General features: G+C 34.9%; 1 protein-coding gene across 1 annotated transcript in view; it reads right to left on the reverse strand.

Annotated features, from left to right (window-relative positions):
• Positions 1-546: 546 nt before the first annotated feature.
• The window catches only part of PAWR (pro-apoptotic WT1 regulator), a 77,834-nt gene continuing 59,460 nt past the window's right edge, over positions 547-18,920 (reverse strand). Inside the window, exons 4-6 of the mRNA XM_062584775.1 lie at positions 11,341-11,479; positions 10,023-10,127; positions 547-5,207 (exon numbers count right to left, since the gene is read on the reverse strand). Of these exons, the coding sequence (XP_062440759.1) occupies positions 5,121-5,207; positions 10,023-10,127; positions 11,341-11,479 (331 nt within the window). The 3' untranslated portion in view covers positions 547-5,120. The remainder of the gene's footprint in view (positions 5,208-10,022; positions 10,128-11,340; positions 11,480-18,920) is intronic.

The raw sequence follows: 18,920 nt of genomic DNA on the forward strand, positions 1-18,920 counted from the left end.
CACTGTAACATCCTTAACTCCCTTTTCCGGGGAAAAGCTAAACTTAAACTTTGAAGTATGAGAAAAGGCCATTTCCATGTAACTGAATGAAGGACAGTCATTAAGCTCCTGAAGGCAGAATGAGTGTAGAAAATTAGTACAGTGGAAGTATTGGGATTTCTCCCGTGTGTGGGTGTACCTGAAGAACTGAATCTGAATACACACACACACACTCACACACACACACACACACACACACACACACAGATCCAGTTGTCAATCATTTTAGCCGGACAATACAAATTCTCCTTTGAATGCAATAAGTAGTCAGCCTAGATTAAAAAGAACTTTGTTTTATTTGGACAAAGGCACACAATTTTTATTGTTAGTTAAAAGCATATTTTTTACCTGCAATAGTAAGTATCTCAACATCTTATTTTAAACTGATATTATCACAAATAATATCACAAGTAGTCAACGTTCAAAACTAAAATGGATATTTAGTTATAGTTTAATAATGCTTCAAATTTTTAATGCATAAAATGAAAATTAAAAAAAATGACTCTGCATTATGATTACAAAATTATTTTCAGAGGAAAACCTCAACTATCTCAATTTTTTTCAGAACAGAAAAATCACAACTAGCCATAACCCTGGAAAAGAACAGTACACCAGAAATCTAGAAATAAAACCAAAAAGGTTAAATTAACAAGGTAACATACATCTATGGAAGTACAAGGAGAAATGGTAGACAGATTTACTACAGTAAACAAACGTACTTGAAGATCATGACTTTTACATCCAATACATATGGAAGTACTTTATGTCTTGAATATATTTAATTCGTTCTAAAGAAATGCTTAATAACAGAAGTAGAAATGCTCCTTATGCAGGTATTGACACCAGAATGACCAACTCAAGCAGATCTGTAGTGAACTTTTAGCAGAGAAATTCCAAATTAAATTAAATGACAGGATGCAGAATTAATTTCATTTTTAGCTGAACTTTTAAAAATTCTACAGAAGGTACTTTAACCTTAGAGTATTTTCTTTTATCTTCTTTTCTTTTAGCTCCTTAGTCTCAGCAGATACTGGTACCACACATATTTCATTTACTGTTTTCCATTTCTTAAGTTATAGCTTGCAGTGCTAATTTTTTCCTACTACAATGTTTATGTTTTATATTAAAAACACCACATATTTATGATTTTATTAATACTGATGAGAAAGGAGTGACTCAGCTGACATCTTCATAAAGGAGTCTTTGAACTCAAGAAACACTGACGCTCAGTAACATGTTGATAATATCTACAGTTATAATTCATGTGTTTATTTCCCAGTAGTCACTTGGCTACTAATATTGATTTATTTCAATTCAGCTGGAAATAACCACGGCTGAACTCTGTGTATCTCTGCCTTCATAGCAAAGTTTTTAAAATAATTTGATCTTCAGTATCTCCACCAGTCTCTCTTGTGGTAGGAAGTTTCCAAGTGGTAATAATACCAGGCAAGTTGAAAAGAGTTTTGCTGTAGTTTGATCCTTTTATTTTCAAATGAACTAGAACTAAAACCTCTACATCTTTTATATTGCTTATGCCAATCACAAATCTCTCTATAGCTAATTCTCAGTACATTTAAATAAAAAACTTCACTAGATTATACTTCCTACTTTGGAGTCCTTCATTTATTTGTTAATGTCTTTTCTCACTTTGCCCCTCAAATTCAGACAATCTAAAGAAAAAATAATCTCTGAATGTGTCAATACAAATCTGGTAATTAACAAAGATTTTTCTTTGAAGATACAAAATACAGACTGTACTCTTCTGGTTAATATATACATCAAGTAACATCAAACTTAATCATAGCAATCTAATTATTTTAAAATGGAAAAAGGGTAATTTTGGATTTCCTTGTAAAAATCATCAAAATTTATATATTGCTAATCTCCACTTTAAGGAATAAATCCCTCAAAAACTAATGGTAAATTAATATTATCAATGGTAAAAGTATTTCTGCACTATTTGAACCTCCAGCTCTGGATGTAGTATTTTCTATAGAACAGTATGTGACCATCATTTTCATGATCAATACAGGTATTATGTATCATTCATTACTAAAGCATCTTGAAAAAAATTTCTGTCCTATTAGTTTAGCCAACAGAGATACTATTCTGTTTAAATTTCCTTTACAACCTAGGTTTCCACAAAACACAAATGCTAGATCCTCTGCAGTCCAATCCACATTATAAAGTTCAGGAATTTTCAAGGGATTTACCCATACAGTTAATATTGCATTGCCATCCAGAAAAAGTGCTAACAAATTAATTTAGCCTCATTATGGAAATACCTAGATTCATTAAGGAAATATATAGCCTTCCTCAGTGAGATGGGTTCCCACTTGCCTAAGCACTCTCTCTGCTTTAAAACTACACAATCGAGGTGCTGGACCGGAGAGCAAGTGGGCTTGGGTTAGCAAATTGCTGGCAAGGTAATTCAACCCCTTCAAATCACCTCAGAAAAAAACCTTACTCTGTGTTTGAGCATGACTATAAGGATACGCTAATGAAATAAAAACGTAACGGTAAGTTACGACTACATGATTATTAATAGTCTACGTATGTATTTTTTCCTAGAGACTACTAAATTTCTCCCCTAGAGCTGATAACATAAGTTGCAATTAACTTTTTATTACAGAAATACTTCTTTCCCTCGAACTCCCTAAATCTTAAGAAACGTCAGCAAAAGCGTTACGTTTCAAGATACAATTTGTGGGAATTTTTAAAATCGTGAAGAGTTTTCTCTCTGTGTAGTAACACAGAACAACACTAATGTCCCAAGGTACTTGCTGTGCGAGTTCCCACAGCCCCTTGTTCACATGCTCCAGCTGAAGCATTACTCTTTTCAACGATCTGGAAACTTCCTTTGCCCTCACCTCTTCACAGTAGGGTATCGTAAGTGCTTCTGCCATGAGATAAATATTCCCATCAACTGGATATGTAGGTTAAAAAGGGAATTCTAATTTTGGAATTTCTGCTGCTAAGCTTTAGTCAATACACATGCAGACCAAGAGGAGGAAATACGATGACAAGTAATTCTTGTTTATGTTCTTTGTTGCCATTGTCCTTTGGATTAAAATGTATATGAAATACAGTTTATAAAACTGTACACCTCTGTATCAATACTATCATATACACCTCTGTATTAATATCTGTGTTCTAAATTAATATCTGTCTCTAGATGTTTTAATGTCTCATCTCCTTGATCATACTCCAGTATTCGACTTCCCATGCCTTAAATCTGTAAGTACATTCCCTATCTAGTACACATAGAAGAAAATCACATTTTTCCAATGAAAGTTTCATATTTGCTAAGACTGTATAATCTCAAGGAAATTTATTTTTTTATCACTTTAAATTTCTGATTTTATGAAAGTGATTAATTAAGGGACTTTTTACTGCTTGGCTAATATTAAGAGCCATATTCAGTGGTGAATAGTATAGTTCAGAAGGTCTAGGCAAAATCCTTGCACCATTTAAACCACTCTGTTAAAGTTTTAAATTGTCTCCTATAGGATCTCTTCTACTGTGAAAGGAAACCTCAAGGATTCCTGGCACATAAGTATCTTGTAAAATAATTTGAAGCTATGAAAGTCTCCTCCTTACTAAAATATATGAATCTAGAATAATCTAGTCTATATTCAAAAGTATCACATATTAATTCCTGGATTTGAAGTTTAAGAATATCTTATTAAACAGAAATCATGGAAGAAACTGACAAATCTTAGATGACTATCATCACGATATATTTCAGTTGCTCTGAAGTTTTAAGGTAACAAAAAATAAACATATGCCATTTTCCAACACTGAGCTTCAAAATCATCGAGAAAAAAAGCCTACAAAATAATTTCACTTCCGGTCTCCTCACCCCAAAACTTAGATTTTTTATTCAGACAGGGATGAAATGTGTGCTGTATTAACATGAAATAAAGTACATCATATCTCAGCCTAACAAGAATTTTAAGGAGAGAATTATTCACTGAAGTCTATGGTTTATGAAAAAGAAAATTTTGTGTACTATCATGCTATAATAAAATCAGTGTATCAACATAAGTGGTTTGTAACATCTAAACAGGCACTTTTCAAACACCTTGTAAGTTTAAAATCAAGGATAAAATGTTTTTTTAAAACAATATGCTATTTCAAAAGGGCATGAATCACTTACACTCCTCGTTTGTTATATACACAAATTTTGACCCAGCTTAAAAAAACGAAAACATCAGAAACATCACATTGATTATGATCACTACAAATTTTAAGACAACAGATTTAAATAAAAGTGTATTGCAAAAGTGTCTTTGCCAAAATGAAAGCTCCAGGCTTTGTATTCTTAACACGCCAAAAAATTCGCTGTTTGATAGAAAACTTGCATTTCACTGCTAAAGCAAAAGCTTTAAGATAAACTACAGTGCACAACTTCAATATGATTCTAAGAACTCACTAATGCTGATACTGCAGGTGATTTTTTTTTTTAGTAAAACCTCCCCCTTCTGCCAGAATACTGTTATATAGAAAAAAAGCTACTCTCTACTATTGTCAGTCTTCCAGATACAGTAAAAAAAAAAAAACTCAACATACAAGAGTTTTTAGAGCAAGTAATCAATCTGCAAAATGTTATACATCAGTAATAAGGCATCCACTTTACAGCTGCTTAAACAAAGAAAGAAATAGTTCCCAAAATATATATTTTGGATCTGTGTAAACAAAGCTTATATCTATTGCTTCCATTCATTCAAAAAATATACACCCACATAGACTGAAAGTGATCTTGGTGCTACAAATTTTAAACTACTGTAATTTATCCAGATGTAATATGAAGATATAAAACCCAAATAATTTTAATATTTTGAAATACGTCAAAATTGTTACTCTCCTTTGAAAAGAAAGTTAAAAATATATGCCCAAATTGATGCCATTTCATTGAATGAAGAAGAAAGTATTATGAAAATAAACATCCATCTGGTTTCCTAATAATAAATATAAAGACAGTTATTTTAACAAACTGCAACACAGGAAGAATTACTATATTGACCTTAACATTCAATCAGTAGTTTTTAAAAATCTTTCCTCATTGAGGCTTGAATCTTCTACCTTGTCAGCTGTCCAACAACTTTTAACAGGGTTTTATTTTCTTGCTTCAATTGTTCATTTTCATCTTCTATATCATCTAGGTCCTATGAAACGAAAAAGGAAAATAAAACCAAATATTTCTCAGAACATAAACTCTCAAATAGTAGCTGCAGGAATTTACCACCTTATCTCCGATATCAAGAAGACATGGTGTATTGAAAGATGAGGAATTAGAGTTTCAGAGTAGCTTCCCTTAAATCTTTTAAAACCTGCATTTTTCTACCTGTTACCATAATTACAAAACATAGGTATTATATTCCCATGTATAAGCACCTATAAGCGGAAACATACAATCAAAACTGGAGCTACAGAAGGAATGAATGCAACAGGAAACCAAAATAGGATGGAGGTGACTATTTTATTGGCATATGCCTAGAGTGTATTAGTCAGCTATTGCTTCTGCTCTCCAGACTGTGCTTATTTGCAAGAATTACACTTGCACATATGCATCACTACTGACTATGGTAATAGGTTTGCTTCGTGTTCTAAATTAAATATTAAAAAAAATCAGGAAAAGTCCTGCTTGCCCATTTTTCAATTTGCTATTAGGAAAAAATTAAAAGGTATATCGTACCTTCTATCTAAACTGCTACCAAGTGCTTAAAATAGATTACTTCTATCCCAAATATCTTTCCATCTTCCACCAATGACTGTATTTAAACAGTTCCCATTTCACTTCTAGACTTCCTACCAAGTCTTTCCAAGTCTTCTAAGTGAAAAACAGTGAATTTGGCTGTTACTACATGCATTACTTCAGTCAATATAGTTTTCCTATATGAAAAACATGAAAGAACAAAAAATAAAAAATGGGTAAAATAAAGGCCTGACCCCAAGCAGACTATTTTAAGGAGGAAAACAGCAGGCAGGCAAAGGAGACCAACCAGGGTCACAATCAGAGACTTTAGCTGCCTTTGCAATGAAGTCCACAAATCCCTACTGTTGTCATGCTAAATTAAATATAAAACGGTAGCAGGAAAAAGATTCTCTCTCTTGAGCCTTTAATTTGTTAAATGGTATTTGACATAAGGAGCCTACTTCCTTGTTTCTTTTTAGTGGGGTCATTCCAAAAGCACACTTTAGAGACTTTTGGGGCTTTTAAAATCAGTATTATGATTTAAATAGTCTCTTCAATTTGCTAATTAAAGCACAGATTTGGTGTTTTGGCAATTAGTGCACAAATCCACACTGCAATTCCTTTGCAGCTACTCCTCTGTTTTGGTAATGTGCAATGAAGAAATTGCTAGTATAAACTTTTCTTTGCCTAACAGAATTAATGTTGAATCACAGTACAGATGGCTTCCAGGAACAGCATTTAACTATTCTGAAATTTACACACAAAAGTGACTTAAATATCTGCTCATGCAAAGATTATGATAATTACAGACTATGATGTAACTGTGAGAAACATATTTTGTTTTCTCTCTTATGCGGTTCAGGTCAACAGCACAGCAATGGGAAATAATTAGATGGAAGGAACAATACTCTTCCAATAAAATGATAATTTTTCACTTCTGTATACATAATACTGTGTTGGAACTCGCTATTAACCTAGCCATTAGATGCTGATGACCTATTAAAGCCTGCTTAAAGGGGTTTTGCTGCTTAAAGGGCTTTTATGTAAAAATATCTGAAATTTACTCAAAATAAAAAAGTTTTTGGAACGTCTATACTGCAAGAGTAACATTCCAAAGATTACTCCAAGTAACAATTTCTCGAATATGAGCCAGTAATAATAATGAACTGCATTTTAAATATCTATGGAGATAATGAGCTGACACGTGTTTTTTGCCAGTCTGGAATTTAAAGTTTCTTATTCAAAATTACAATCCTAATTTAATTTATAGTTAGTAGTGAAAAGAGGACACAAAGTCCCTTTGTGGCAGGAAGCTTGGACTTCACATACCAAAGGAACCACTGACTACACAACTCACACTAACTGGCTTGTAAATCCTCACTAACAGACTCTCTCCAAACACATAACTAACTATCACATCTCAGCGAGATCAGACGTGACCAAGCGTAAACTAGTCAACAGTTGAACTTAGCTTTCAAATATTTAACTGTACTGAGATGTCTTTCTCTTCAGATAGTTCAAACTTTTAAAAATCAATTATCCCTTTCTTTTAAACAAGGCTGATAGACCTAATTTAAGTGGCTAATCTACTGGAACGAAACAGAGTCATTTATGGTGGAAAGCCCTTTTCGGTTCTCAACATAAATGTCATCCATGTTCTTTAAATTTCTTCGTGATGTCCTGACTGATCTCGGTAAAATATTTTTTCTTAAAGTAAAACGTAATTTACTTAAAATGAGAAAAAGTTTGCCAAGAAGTTTTCAGAATTCTTGGAAAAAAACATTTTTTAGGTGTAATGAGAGATCTTTGCCAGTGAAGGATGCATCTGTGGACCACTTGGATTGACTAAAACGTGCAGAAGCATTTGTTTGAATGCAAGCTTTACCCATGCACAGCATTGAGCAGTCAGAAAGCTATGTTATGCAACAGGCATCTTAAGAAGTTATTTAGGCTCTTTGAAATTATTTCCATGTCTGTGTAACTTCATATGCAATAACAGCACTTTTTGCTGAAGGGAAAAGACATTTAACTAGCCTAATGTATAGGTTAAATTTCAAGAGCTCCACTGAGGTTACTTACCAGCAAAGGTTTTTAAAGACTTTTTCATAAACTACGGAGAGTTTAGCTAGCAGGGCATCCCCTTCTCTGAACAGAAGACTGCGGATCCTAACCATTTTTCCAAACTAAGAATCCAATCTTGATGGAGGTCTAAAGAATAATGTTCTATAAAGAACAGATGTCCGAGTGCTTGCTTATAATCTCAATTATGATGACAAACCTTAGGCAAATATGACTGCCACATTAACTTTCATGCACTTCTCCCATGAGAATGATAGCTAATTTTTCTACCTATTGTTAAAAATATGTTAAACTCTCTTTCTTCCAAATCCACATGGATAGCCACCATAAAAGCACTCAAAAATTCAACAACTATTATAAAAGGAGTAAAATCCTATCTGTTTTAATAGAAGTATCATTTGGGACATGTTGGTTTCAAATTTTGATAACCCTAAAAGTTCTTAAAAAAAGTTATTTCGTTCTTAAGACAAGCCAGTACATACTTGTACTGCAATAAAGCTACCAGATGACACTATGATAACTGCTGACCTTATGGAGAAAAAAATTAAGAAAACTTTCTCTTCTGTATTTAAAGAGAGGCCACATAGGAAGTAGTGATAAGATGGCTTCATATATCTCTCTGAAAGATATATTTTTAGTCATTTTAAAATAAACAGGTTTTCAAATAAAGAAAGTCCTTTTTTGGAAGGACTAAATACTGTTTTATGTTTTCTTTTCACGTAATAAGCAGAAGTTGCCATCATATTTTAATGCAGGCAATGCACAGATTCTGTTTGATTTTACTGTGTATGTTCAAAGTTCATCTCCATTCCAACATTTGATGGATTTTATTGAGGACATCATCCTTCAGATAGAGCAAGAAAACAAACAGTTTCTGGAACTTTTACGAACCACCTTGGTTCTAAACCACAATCTTTCAGTGATTTTGGTTCTTTTAACTTGTTGTTTCTGACCTCTGAGTCAAGAATTCAGGTGTGACTGGCAGTATTAGGTAGTTTTCCCATCCCTTGTGCAGAAGGGACAGCTTCCTTGGCCATCAGCTTAGATGTGACAGATTCTTTGCAGAATGGAAGAATGCCATAAAGACCAATTCCCCAATAAAAACAGAAACCTCCCCAGAGATACTTATCTATCCTACACAATAATTTCTAATTTTCTTTATGAAAAGAAATAAAATATACCTATTTCTGAATGATTGTATCAGCTCCTTTAGTCATGTAGATTCTTCCGCAAACCTATGAACATGTTGTCCTACTTTGTTACGAATTAATAATGCAAAATAAACTGTTTAGCATTATGCACATAGAATTATTATCTCTCTTCACTGCTGGATTGACCAAAGCTAGTTCTGATTTTTCACGAGATCTGCATTAGACTAGTAGAAGCATATTCCCCTGGTCGAGTCTCTGTATTGGATAGGATCTGTCAAGGAGTACAAGATAAGTTTTAGAAAAGTGCTCCAGTTTGCCCTTAAAACTGGGCAAACTTGAACTTCTTTGTATTAGTATTTTATCCTAACTTTAAAGTTTCTCATCCTGTTCTACTCTCACGTATGCCTCACTCTTCTATCCCTCTTCTCCTGCCTACAAATCTTGCATGAGCACTGCTAGTTCAGTCCCCTGCCCAATGTCTTCCTCTGCCTTTAGTTGGGGATGAACAGCAGAGTCTGAGAACACGTGTATATTATATATAATATACTAAGCACTTAGACACTCCAAAATCTTTCTAAAATTACCTGAACTATTATTATTAAATGGAACAGAACAGATTAAAATGAAATGAAAGCTGTAACAACTTTGTCTAAAAAAAGTCCTAGAAAAAAAATTATTGAGGAAAACAAACAAAAACTGAACTTAATTGCCTTGTATGCTATTTCCTGAATATGGAAAGAAGTGGAAAGAACAGGTAGCAAACAAATGCATACTTTTATAACTTTTTTCTACAAACACTTATAGCAACATGAAATTCAGCTACTCTAATCACATAACTTCTAGAACTTTATCCATTAATGATGATAAACAGAAGTCACCTAGGAAAAATATAGTTTATTTCTGCTTTTCCCGAAAAGTTACATATGTACAAAATATGCTCTAATTAATTCTCTTCTGATCTTGCCCCATGGATATGGGCTAGTAAAGAAGAGCACAGAGAATACAGAGCCTTTCATCCTTTTTATATAGCACCTCATAGGAAAATATATGCTTACTCTGTTTAATAAATCAATTTCTTCCTTCAGCTTAACAATCAACTCCTCTTTGTCCTGTGTAATCTTCATTAATCTCACATTTTCTTGTCTCTCCTTTGCAAGTTCCTAAAGAAGAACATGTAGTGAAGTCCCAAATACAACAGGTTATTTGAAAAGAGATGGTTTTAAGTTGTTACTATTAAAAACAAACAAACAAAAAACCACATACCTCTAATTCCTTTTCTACAGGAAGTCAAGCCCACAGATACATTTCAAGGAGCTAATGAGTCACATGTCTAGGACAATATTTTACCCACAGTAAACCTGTGTGATAATTTCCAGAGATAATATTTTAATTAATTTCCAACTTAAGCACAAATGTAAAATAGGACTGGGGCCCATAAGAGAAATGAGTATATTTAACGTCTCAGCTTCCAAACTTGTTATATTGTATACAGAATTTTGTTTAGATTATGGTTAACAAGAAAATGAAGACTTACTGTAAGATCTGTGGGCTTGAATGTGAGAGAAAATGAAACATTTCACATAAGACATTTACACCTTAGGAATTCAACAAATCAAAACTCAGGATACTTAAAAAAAGCACTGAAATCTTCCCCCATTTTCTATGCTATTGACAATTAAATTATTTTGGAAAAAAACTGATTTGGAAGAGGTGATTACAGAGCATTCACTTAAATCAGACTCCCCTAAGTCTAAAAAAATGGCAATTTCTAAAGAATATGTTTTATTTTCATCCTTTCAAAAAATAAGATCTATCCAAATTGTGTTAACTTAGCAACTTTCATCCATAAGGATTCAAAGATATTTGGAAAAGTTTCTAAAAAAAATGAAATTTTGTTTTAAAACTATATCCAAGTTGCTTAAAACTTCAATGAACAACCAGATAACAAATTTTATAACACTTCAGGATATTAACATTTGTCAAACAAGAAGTAGATAAGAAGTACACTTGTTTATTTTCTGAACAATCAGTGAGCCAACCCACCTCCTCCCACCACTCCCCAAAAAGTTATTTGCACAGTGTTGGTGTGTTAAGAGACAAGTACAAGAAAGACACAGAACACAGCTGGCTCTAAGCACATTACCTTTACCTCAACTGTTCCTCACTTACACACCAAATCAAAACTAAACATTTATGATGATTAAAAAGTTCATATTCTTCTCAGTCTAATTCTGTATTCATTTTTGTAGCCAAGAGTATCTGTAGTTCAAGTATTTAGCACAACTTTTATATATGTTATTCAGCATTTCCCCACTGAATTTGGAAGATACTTTATTTAAGAGGAATACTGCTTGGAAATAAGTTGGTACTTACTCTTTCAAGTTCCTCAATCCTCTTTTCCAAAGCATTACTTGGTACAGAATTCCCAGAAGAATTTGCATCCCTGCTGTATCTGCTATATGTTGTTCGGGAATATCTGTTTGCAACATCATCTTCTGGCGCATTAGGTGTGCTACAAAAGTAAAGAAGAAAACAGACACCCATACATTTAACAAAATGGTTGTGGGAGGAACCATTACAGATTCTCTCCAAGGCACTCTTCCCAGATCTTGTGTTACTGAGAACTCATTGGATTCACTGCCTAAAAGAGTCATGTACTAGACTATCTCAAGATACAATCAATATCAGTATCATTTCCTTGTAACTGAACGTTATAGCTTATAATTTTTCTAGAGCAACATTTTAGAGTACTCTGCCTGCTTTGTTCTCCTCTTTCTGGTCAGGGTAATGTAAACAGCACATACAAATTCACTGTAAAAAAGCTCTGGATCATCTCTACCACTGAATCCCTACCAGAGATCAGCAACTCTTTTGCCTGAAAATAATCTAAATTAAGATCAATCAGTATTTAGGTTAAAGACACGGCAGTTTTGAAGCCATATCTGATCTAAGTTATTGCAGCTACAAAGATCCATTCATTGAGTTATATTACCAGCTCTGAAGAGTTAGCATTTCTTATTCTAGATTCCAGCATGAAAGAAATCTTACTTACTTTACACCCTTATTGGAAGTACTAATCTAAGAACACTCGAATTGTTTAATTCAGTGAAATATTTAGGAAACACATGACCTGAATCCTCAAAGCAAAATGTTTAGCAAGTTCTCATCAACAGAGCAACTGGTTGTTTAGTACATTTTCTAAGTCTTCAGAGAATGGTGATGACCTGCCTTTTTGAACAGCGATTATTAAATTTACACTAAGAGTCAAAGGCAAAAGAAACTGTTGATTTCTGCTTTTTACAAAGAATTTTTAAAAGGCTACATGAAAGCCACCTTGCAACAGCTGCATTTCTGTGTTGCAAGAAACAGATCAAGAATATGCAACTCATCAATGAAACCTGATTAAAGCCAAGTTACTGGCACTGTGGGAGAAAACAGCACGAAGTATTTGGACTGTTACTCCAAAATATTTTAAAAAATACCTATTCATCATTTCAAGATTAAGGAACATTCTTCTTGGATAAAGAAACTTCAAAAGAACATCAGATATAAAAGCAGCCAAGATCAGAAGCAATGAAAGAAAAGAAAGGGCTAAAGCTTGTGCCTTACATTCAGTGAAAGAATTGCCTACTCAGCAGTTCTAGTACTCCCACATCCAGGTCAGGTGACTGACCTGAAGATTATTAGGCATTAATGAAATAAAACAGAAAAGTGTGCATGTGGTGTGGAACACTATGATTTTTGTTGGAAAATGTCAAAGTGCTAGGTAGTTATTGACAAGCAGCTCCCTAATGAAAATATTCTAACATCATGGGGTTTTTTTTGATGGGTGGGGAGGGCAAGGGGAAGTCCCCTCTCTGGATATCCAAGTGATCCATGAATTACATAGGCAGTTCCAGCAAACTCCTTGACTGCACATCAATACCAAAGTCCGTGATCTGAGAAAGAAGATGCAACTGGTCAATGGCTTATGAGTTGTCCCAAGGAAGTGATATGCTTTCTGATTCCCTGCTCCTGTAGTGCCCAGGAGCCAATTATGCGGTACCCTGCATCACTACGTGAAAGGAATACACTGCAGAAGCCAAATCAAAAGGATGACGTCAGTAGATAGGACTAACTGCAAAAATGAAGTTGCTGGCTAGAATCATTCACGGAAATGACAGAACACTATGTTAAAAACCTTGGGTGGGCAAAGTATCTTCCTGCATGATCCTCAAAGACCATCTTCCTAGTCTTCCTAAAGGAGGGAGGATAGGAAAGGGGCTTTTGAAGAAAATATCTTCAGTGAACATTATCCTTGACATAAGAAAAGTGGCTAAAGAGCATCAATGTTATTTAAAAGATAAATATCTTCTAGAAACAGGAAAAGCTTGCAAGATAGGAATATTGTAATTATTGAAGGTAAATTTTAGATTAAGTTTATCACAAACATTATGTTCCAATCTTAAAAACAGAAAAGGATCATACAAGTTTAATTTATACAATAAATACGATTATAGAATAATTCAGCTTAGAAGAAACATCAGGTTGCTAGTCCAAGCATTTGCTCAAAGAAGGTTAGCTATGAGACCAGGTTGCTCAGAGAAAGCCCTTTATACAGGTGAGTTCGGAAAATCTTTGGGATGGAGACAGCACAACTTTTCAGGGCAACCTGTTTCAATATTTAGTGAAAATGCTTTTCCTTTTATCAAATCAGAAACTCTCAATTCAATTTCTGCCCTTTGTGTCTTGCTCTCCCACCACGCACGCACGTAAAGAGCCTGGCTTTGTCTTCTTGATAATATCCTTGTAGATGTTGGAAGCCTGCTTGTAGGTCCCTCTAAGTTTTCTCTTCTCCAGGCTAAACAAGCCTAATTCCCTCAGCCTCTCCTCATATGCCATGCATTCCAGCCCCGTACCAGCTTCCCACATACAGCTCTAGCATGAGTTCCCTCTTCAAAAAGGCCAGCTTCCTGATACATTTTGTTTATATGTGCCAGGATGGACTGTTCTTGCTCTTAGAAGGAGGTTGTCCCTAAAGTCTTGCCAGCTTCCCTGAGCTCTTTTGCCCTTCAGAGCTGCCTCCAATGGGACTCCACCTACCAGTTCCCTGAATCCAAAGTCTGATCTCATGATCCCTCTCTGCTACTTGCCTTCCTCATTTGCCTCAGGACCTTTGACTCTACTGTTTCAGTGTCAGTAGAGCCAAGGCTGACATTGATTATCAATCACATCCCCAACTAGTTCTTGCTTGTTTGTGATCCAGCTCTTTATCACTCTTGGTTGGCCTATCTAGTGCCTATATCAAGGAGTTATTAGCTTGACACATGCCAGAAATGTTCTGGATTGCTTGGGCTCCACTGTGTTGCCCTTCCAGCAGATGGCAGAGACTGAAGCCCCTCAATTTGTTTAGAGAAAACTTCATTCCCACTTCTTGCTCTGATCAGGTGGCCTGAAACAAACTTCCATCACACTGTCACCACACTGGCCTCTCCTCTGATTCTAACCTGCAAACTCTCACCCAGCCTGTCATCTATCCCATAGAAGAGTTTCCCATGTCTATTTTGCTCCTTTGCAAAGAAGGCACACTCCCTCATCTTCTCTGCTTGTCTTCCCTGAAGAGCTTGTATCAACTGGCCCATCACAACACCCCAGCTGTGCAAGCTCAGTTACTCCACACCTCAGTTACTCTAGCAATTTGGTCGTGAATGCATGAGGCACTCTAGTTCCTCCAGCTTACTTCCCGGGCTGCATTTGTGTAGCTAAACTCAAAGAAAGTCTTATTTTGTCATATTTAATCATTTCTGAGTTCTCTCTTCTTCCTGCGACCCTGCTTCATTTGCCTTCCACTCTGTTCTTTATTTCTTCACTGAACTATAGGTCATAATTTCTCCCATCATTTTTCCTTACCAGGCTAGCCAGCCTCTTGGCAAAGATACTCGTCTCACTTCATAAGGTGAATTCTGTCTTTCCCCACCAGTCCTTAAAAATTAAAAACTGAGCTAAACAATTCTATTTCAAAAAGGCAAGCCTCGTAACAGAGCGTATACCAGAAGTCTTGTTAAGTAGGTGATAAGGGAGGAAAAACAAGTGTGTGTCCAAAATGTAAGAATCCTTCACAAATCAACTGACTTTTCATGAACTATGGAAATGTAAGGATATGTGGTCTTCTGGTAGAGAACAGAAGCAGAAGCCAAAATGGGAAAGTTATGTGATCTAACATGTTAATTTTGTGCCATTTCCACATATTTTCTAGTGTATACTAATTTGTCATTGTTCAGCTGGTAGGCACTCCATCATTAACTGGTGATAACTTTCTTGTTTCAGATCATGTGTCTATTCCTTTAAAAGCACTGTAATGGAATCTTAGAAGATAAGCATTGCCAGCTAATTAAAAAAAAGTTTATGGAGGAAGTGGGATCACGTTCTCCATTATGATCATTATGTATAAAAATACTGCTAATTTAAAGAACACATATTAGAAGTCAAGAATTCTCTGACTCACAAATTTAACACAGTGTTCTTCCCATAGCTATTTTCTTCTTAATAGCAATGGTATTTACCTTCAATGCAGAGTCTCAGACATAATTAAGTGCAGCAGAACAGAATGCCTTGGGACCAGGCAGAAGGACAAAGATCTTTCACTGCCTAATCCATCAAAAAACACCTTAACTTATATATCAAAATAACCAAACACAAGAACTCTTGTTCATTCTTCAAAGGACAACTCAATTGAGAAATCGCACAATTGAAAAGTATACAGTGGGTTTCTACAGTACTTAGAAAATGAATGAAAAGTACCATAAGTATTTTTACATTTTCTTTATAATACAGTAAAATATGTGATTAATGTATTCATTTAAGAGCTATGCATTTCGTAACTCTAGAAAACCCCTGCTGACAATGTGCAAATCTAGAGGGATACAGTGCAAATCAAAACCAGGCATATCTTGGCAAAAGAATGTCTTTTCATGGATATAAATATTGTTTTGCTCTAGCATGTGTGAAGTTTCCAAGGCACACTGACACAATTGTAAGGAATTTTGTAGCTTAATGTTATTACCATATTTAGCACTGTTTATTCTTCATCTAGAAGATTTAAAAAAAACATTTCTAGGACCGGATACGCATGTTGTAACACAACATAAGAGAAATATTTTAGCTTAACTCTGTAAGTCCTAGAACATTCAGTTTTTTGAAAGATGTGTTGTTTCATGCTGTTAATGTCACATGGTTAGACCACACAAAAAATCCACTCAGTTTTTCCTCACTCAAAAATGATCCCTTTTGGCAATACTGAAATATCTCAACTCAACTCCAGTGAGTGATCTTGGCAGGTGCTCCTATGGGAAAGCTGAAAGAAAAGAATAGCTAGACAGGAAGGGTTTCATTAATACTGAAAATTAACTTTGTAATTATTCTGTATATTTCCTAAAACTTAAATTCAGAAACTTCCTCTTCTGTTCCACTGGGGAGAAGACCCTACTGAACATTCCTTTTCTTTCAGCATCAGTAAGTACAGAAGGCACATATCATAGAGGCTAAGAAATTAGAGTGATTTAAAATTTTTTTAGGCATTAGACCTTAACATACCTTAATCTGTCATGAAGGAGTTTGACATACACATGGTTCATTATTTTGCTTTTTATAACCAACCAGTGGCCAAACACAAACAGCAGCAGCAAAAAGTACCATTTGAGCTACGGTAGGCATATCTTTCACTAAGAATGGAATTTCAATCTTTTGAAACAACGTCATTTTATGAGCCTTAAACCCAGAAAAGAAAACTCGGTTGGAATACCATCACTGATCTTGTAGCCTACACTAAAAAAAAAAATCCAGCCCAAGTAAAGTATCTCACAGAAATCAGAATATAATTTCTAGATATATAAAAGGATTTTGTACTATTAAGGGAATGCTTTTATGCCTGAAGATTTCATGGAACAACAGTAGAACCTCATAAACCTTACGTTAAAAAAAAAAAAAGTGTGTGCAACAGCAGAACAGTTTTAGCTTTAGACTGCAAACGAAAACTTGCTTTTTCTGCTTCCTAACTGAACAAAAGTTTACTAATTTCAGATTTTAACCTGTAGTCCAGAGATCCCTGGCATCTTACAAAAGATAAGGGGGAGGGGAAGCTTGTTGTTGTTGTCAGTAGGCTATCGCAACCTCATATTAGATGTGTATTCCTGTAATAGAGTACTGAAAAGATAAAATGCTTTTGCAATTTAAGATGATTTGCTTTTAAATGTGGTGGGCGGTTTTTTGGGCTGTATTTCAATAAAAATCTTCTTATGAAATTAATTTGCACGATAGTCTTTGACTACTATTTTAGACAGTAAGTTTGGTTTTGGAATGAAGTTCTAGTCATTTCCTTTAAAATAAAGTAAAATTAGGTACTCACAAAAGGGTCAGGTTTGAAGGCATATTACAGAATGCCGGAATAAATCTTACTCCTTCCAATGGCTCTTTGGCTCTTTCAGCGTTTTCCTGAAGCACTGTCCAAAAGCAATGGCACTTTCATCCAATTAAAACTATCTAATAAAAACCAGATTTCATTGATTTCAACTACAGCATATTTGCTTTCATTTCCAGGATCGTGTAACTACACTTGATTTGGAAAATCCTAATTGATTATGTCACTTTGAAATCCAGCCAGTTAGTAATAGCTTCTTCAGAAGAATGAGCAAAAGCCTATTTCTAAACAGGCTACTTTGGACTGCTAAAGGTGGCTTTGTGGCATTCAGAGTTGAGCTAAAGAAAGACAGTCATGCCTTTGCTGCAGCTGCACATGCCCAGCCTCCTCCACTTGTCCTGGCTTTGGCTTTCACGTGGCCGAGCAGGAAGCTGATCCAGCAAACCAGCCGCCCAGTGAAAGGAAGAAACTGACTTCAGCTGGCGGGGCTTGGTGAAGTCCAGCCGGCACAGCTACTGGCCAAGGCACAGCGAGCCACTGCAGCCGGCTCAACCTAGGCCACTGTAAGCTTCTGTAGAAATGAAGTGTTTTAGCTTCTTCATAATAACACTATTGGCTGAAAAGGGGATACAACAGTCAAGAAATGTCAGAACAGATGTGCCCAATCTACTTGTGTGTCTTCCAGAAACCGAATGGGCCTTGAATAACCTCTGCCCATTTTAAGTGTTCATTTCTGCACAACAATGGTTCTAATGCAACATTTAAACTTTTTTGGAATCTAAAAACATTGAAAGAATTTCAGCAGAGCTTTAACATTTCCTTCACAGTACTTCCAATTATGACCTACTAATCTCTTATAGCTCATTTAACATTCATAAAAGAGTTTAAAAATGGATTAGAGCACAACATAGTGCTTTGGAATGAGTAGGCAGAGTCTCTACCTGTTGAGCTCCATTTCAGTGTGCAGCATTATTCTAAAAGATGGGGGGGGAGAAGTTTGGCATTTTATCTGTGAGCCATAATATTGTATTTATTTCCAGTAATAAACAGAAATTACAAGGGGAAAACATCCCTGAATCACTAAAAGATTTTAATCTACCTCTTTCTGTAAACTGATCCAGTCTGATCTGTCTGATACATGAACCATGAAAAATCTTCCAAGTTATTTTAAATCCTGATTTGCAAGGTTTTATTTTTAATTTAAGACATTTTTAAAACATTTGTTTTGAGAAGCTAAATAGCTCCGATGATGGTAAACAGTCTTTAAAATAAGCTGTTAAAATAAATTCTCTGTTGTTGTCAATATATTCCTATGCTATATACATATCTTGCTTTGCCATTACTTGCTTATATAAGAGAACCATAATATATGTTTGTATATAAATTACACTCACGTATTTCAATAAGCAGAATACACCAGTGTCATTCACTTGTTTGAGAAATCAATGATGGCACAAACTGTGGTAATAGCATCGGAGTTGAATCAGAAAACCGTATTTATTCAAGGCAATGTGCTTGTTGGTTTAAAACAACTACTCAAAAAACAGAACAAAAACTA

Source organism: Rhea pennata, chromosome 1 (assembly GCF_028389875.1).
Source record: "Rhea pennata isolate bPtePen1 chromosome 1, bPtePen1.pri, whole genome shotgun sequence".
Classification (NCBI taxonomy): domain Eukaryota; kingdom Metazoa; phylum Chordata; class Aves; order Rheiformes; family Rheidae; genus Rhea; species Rhea pennata.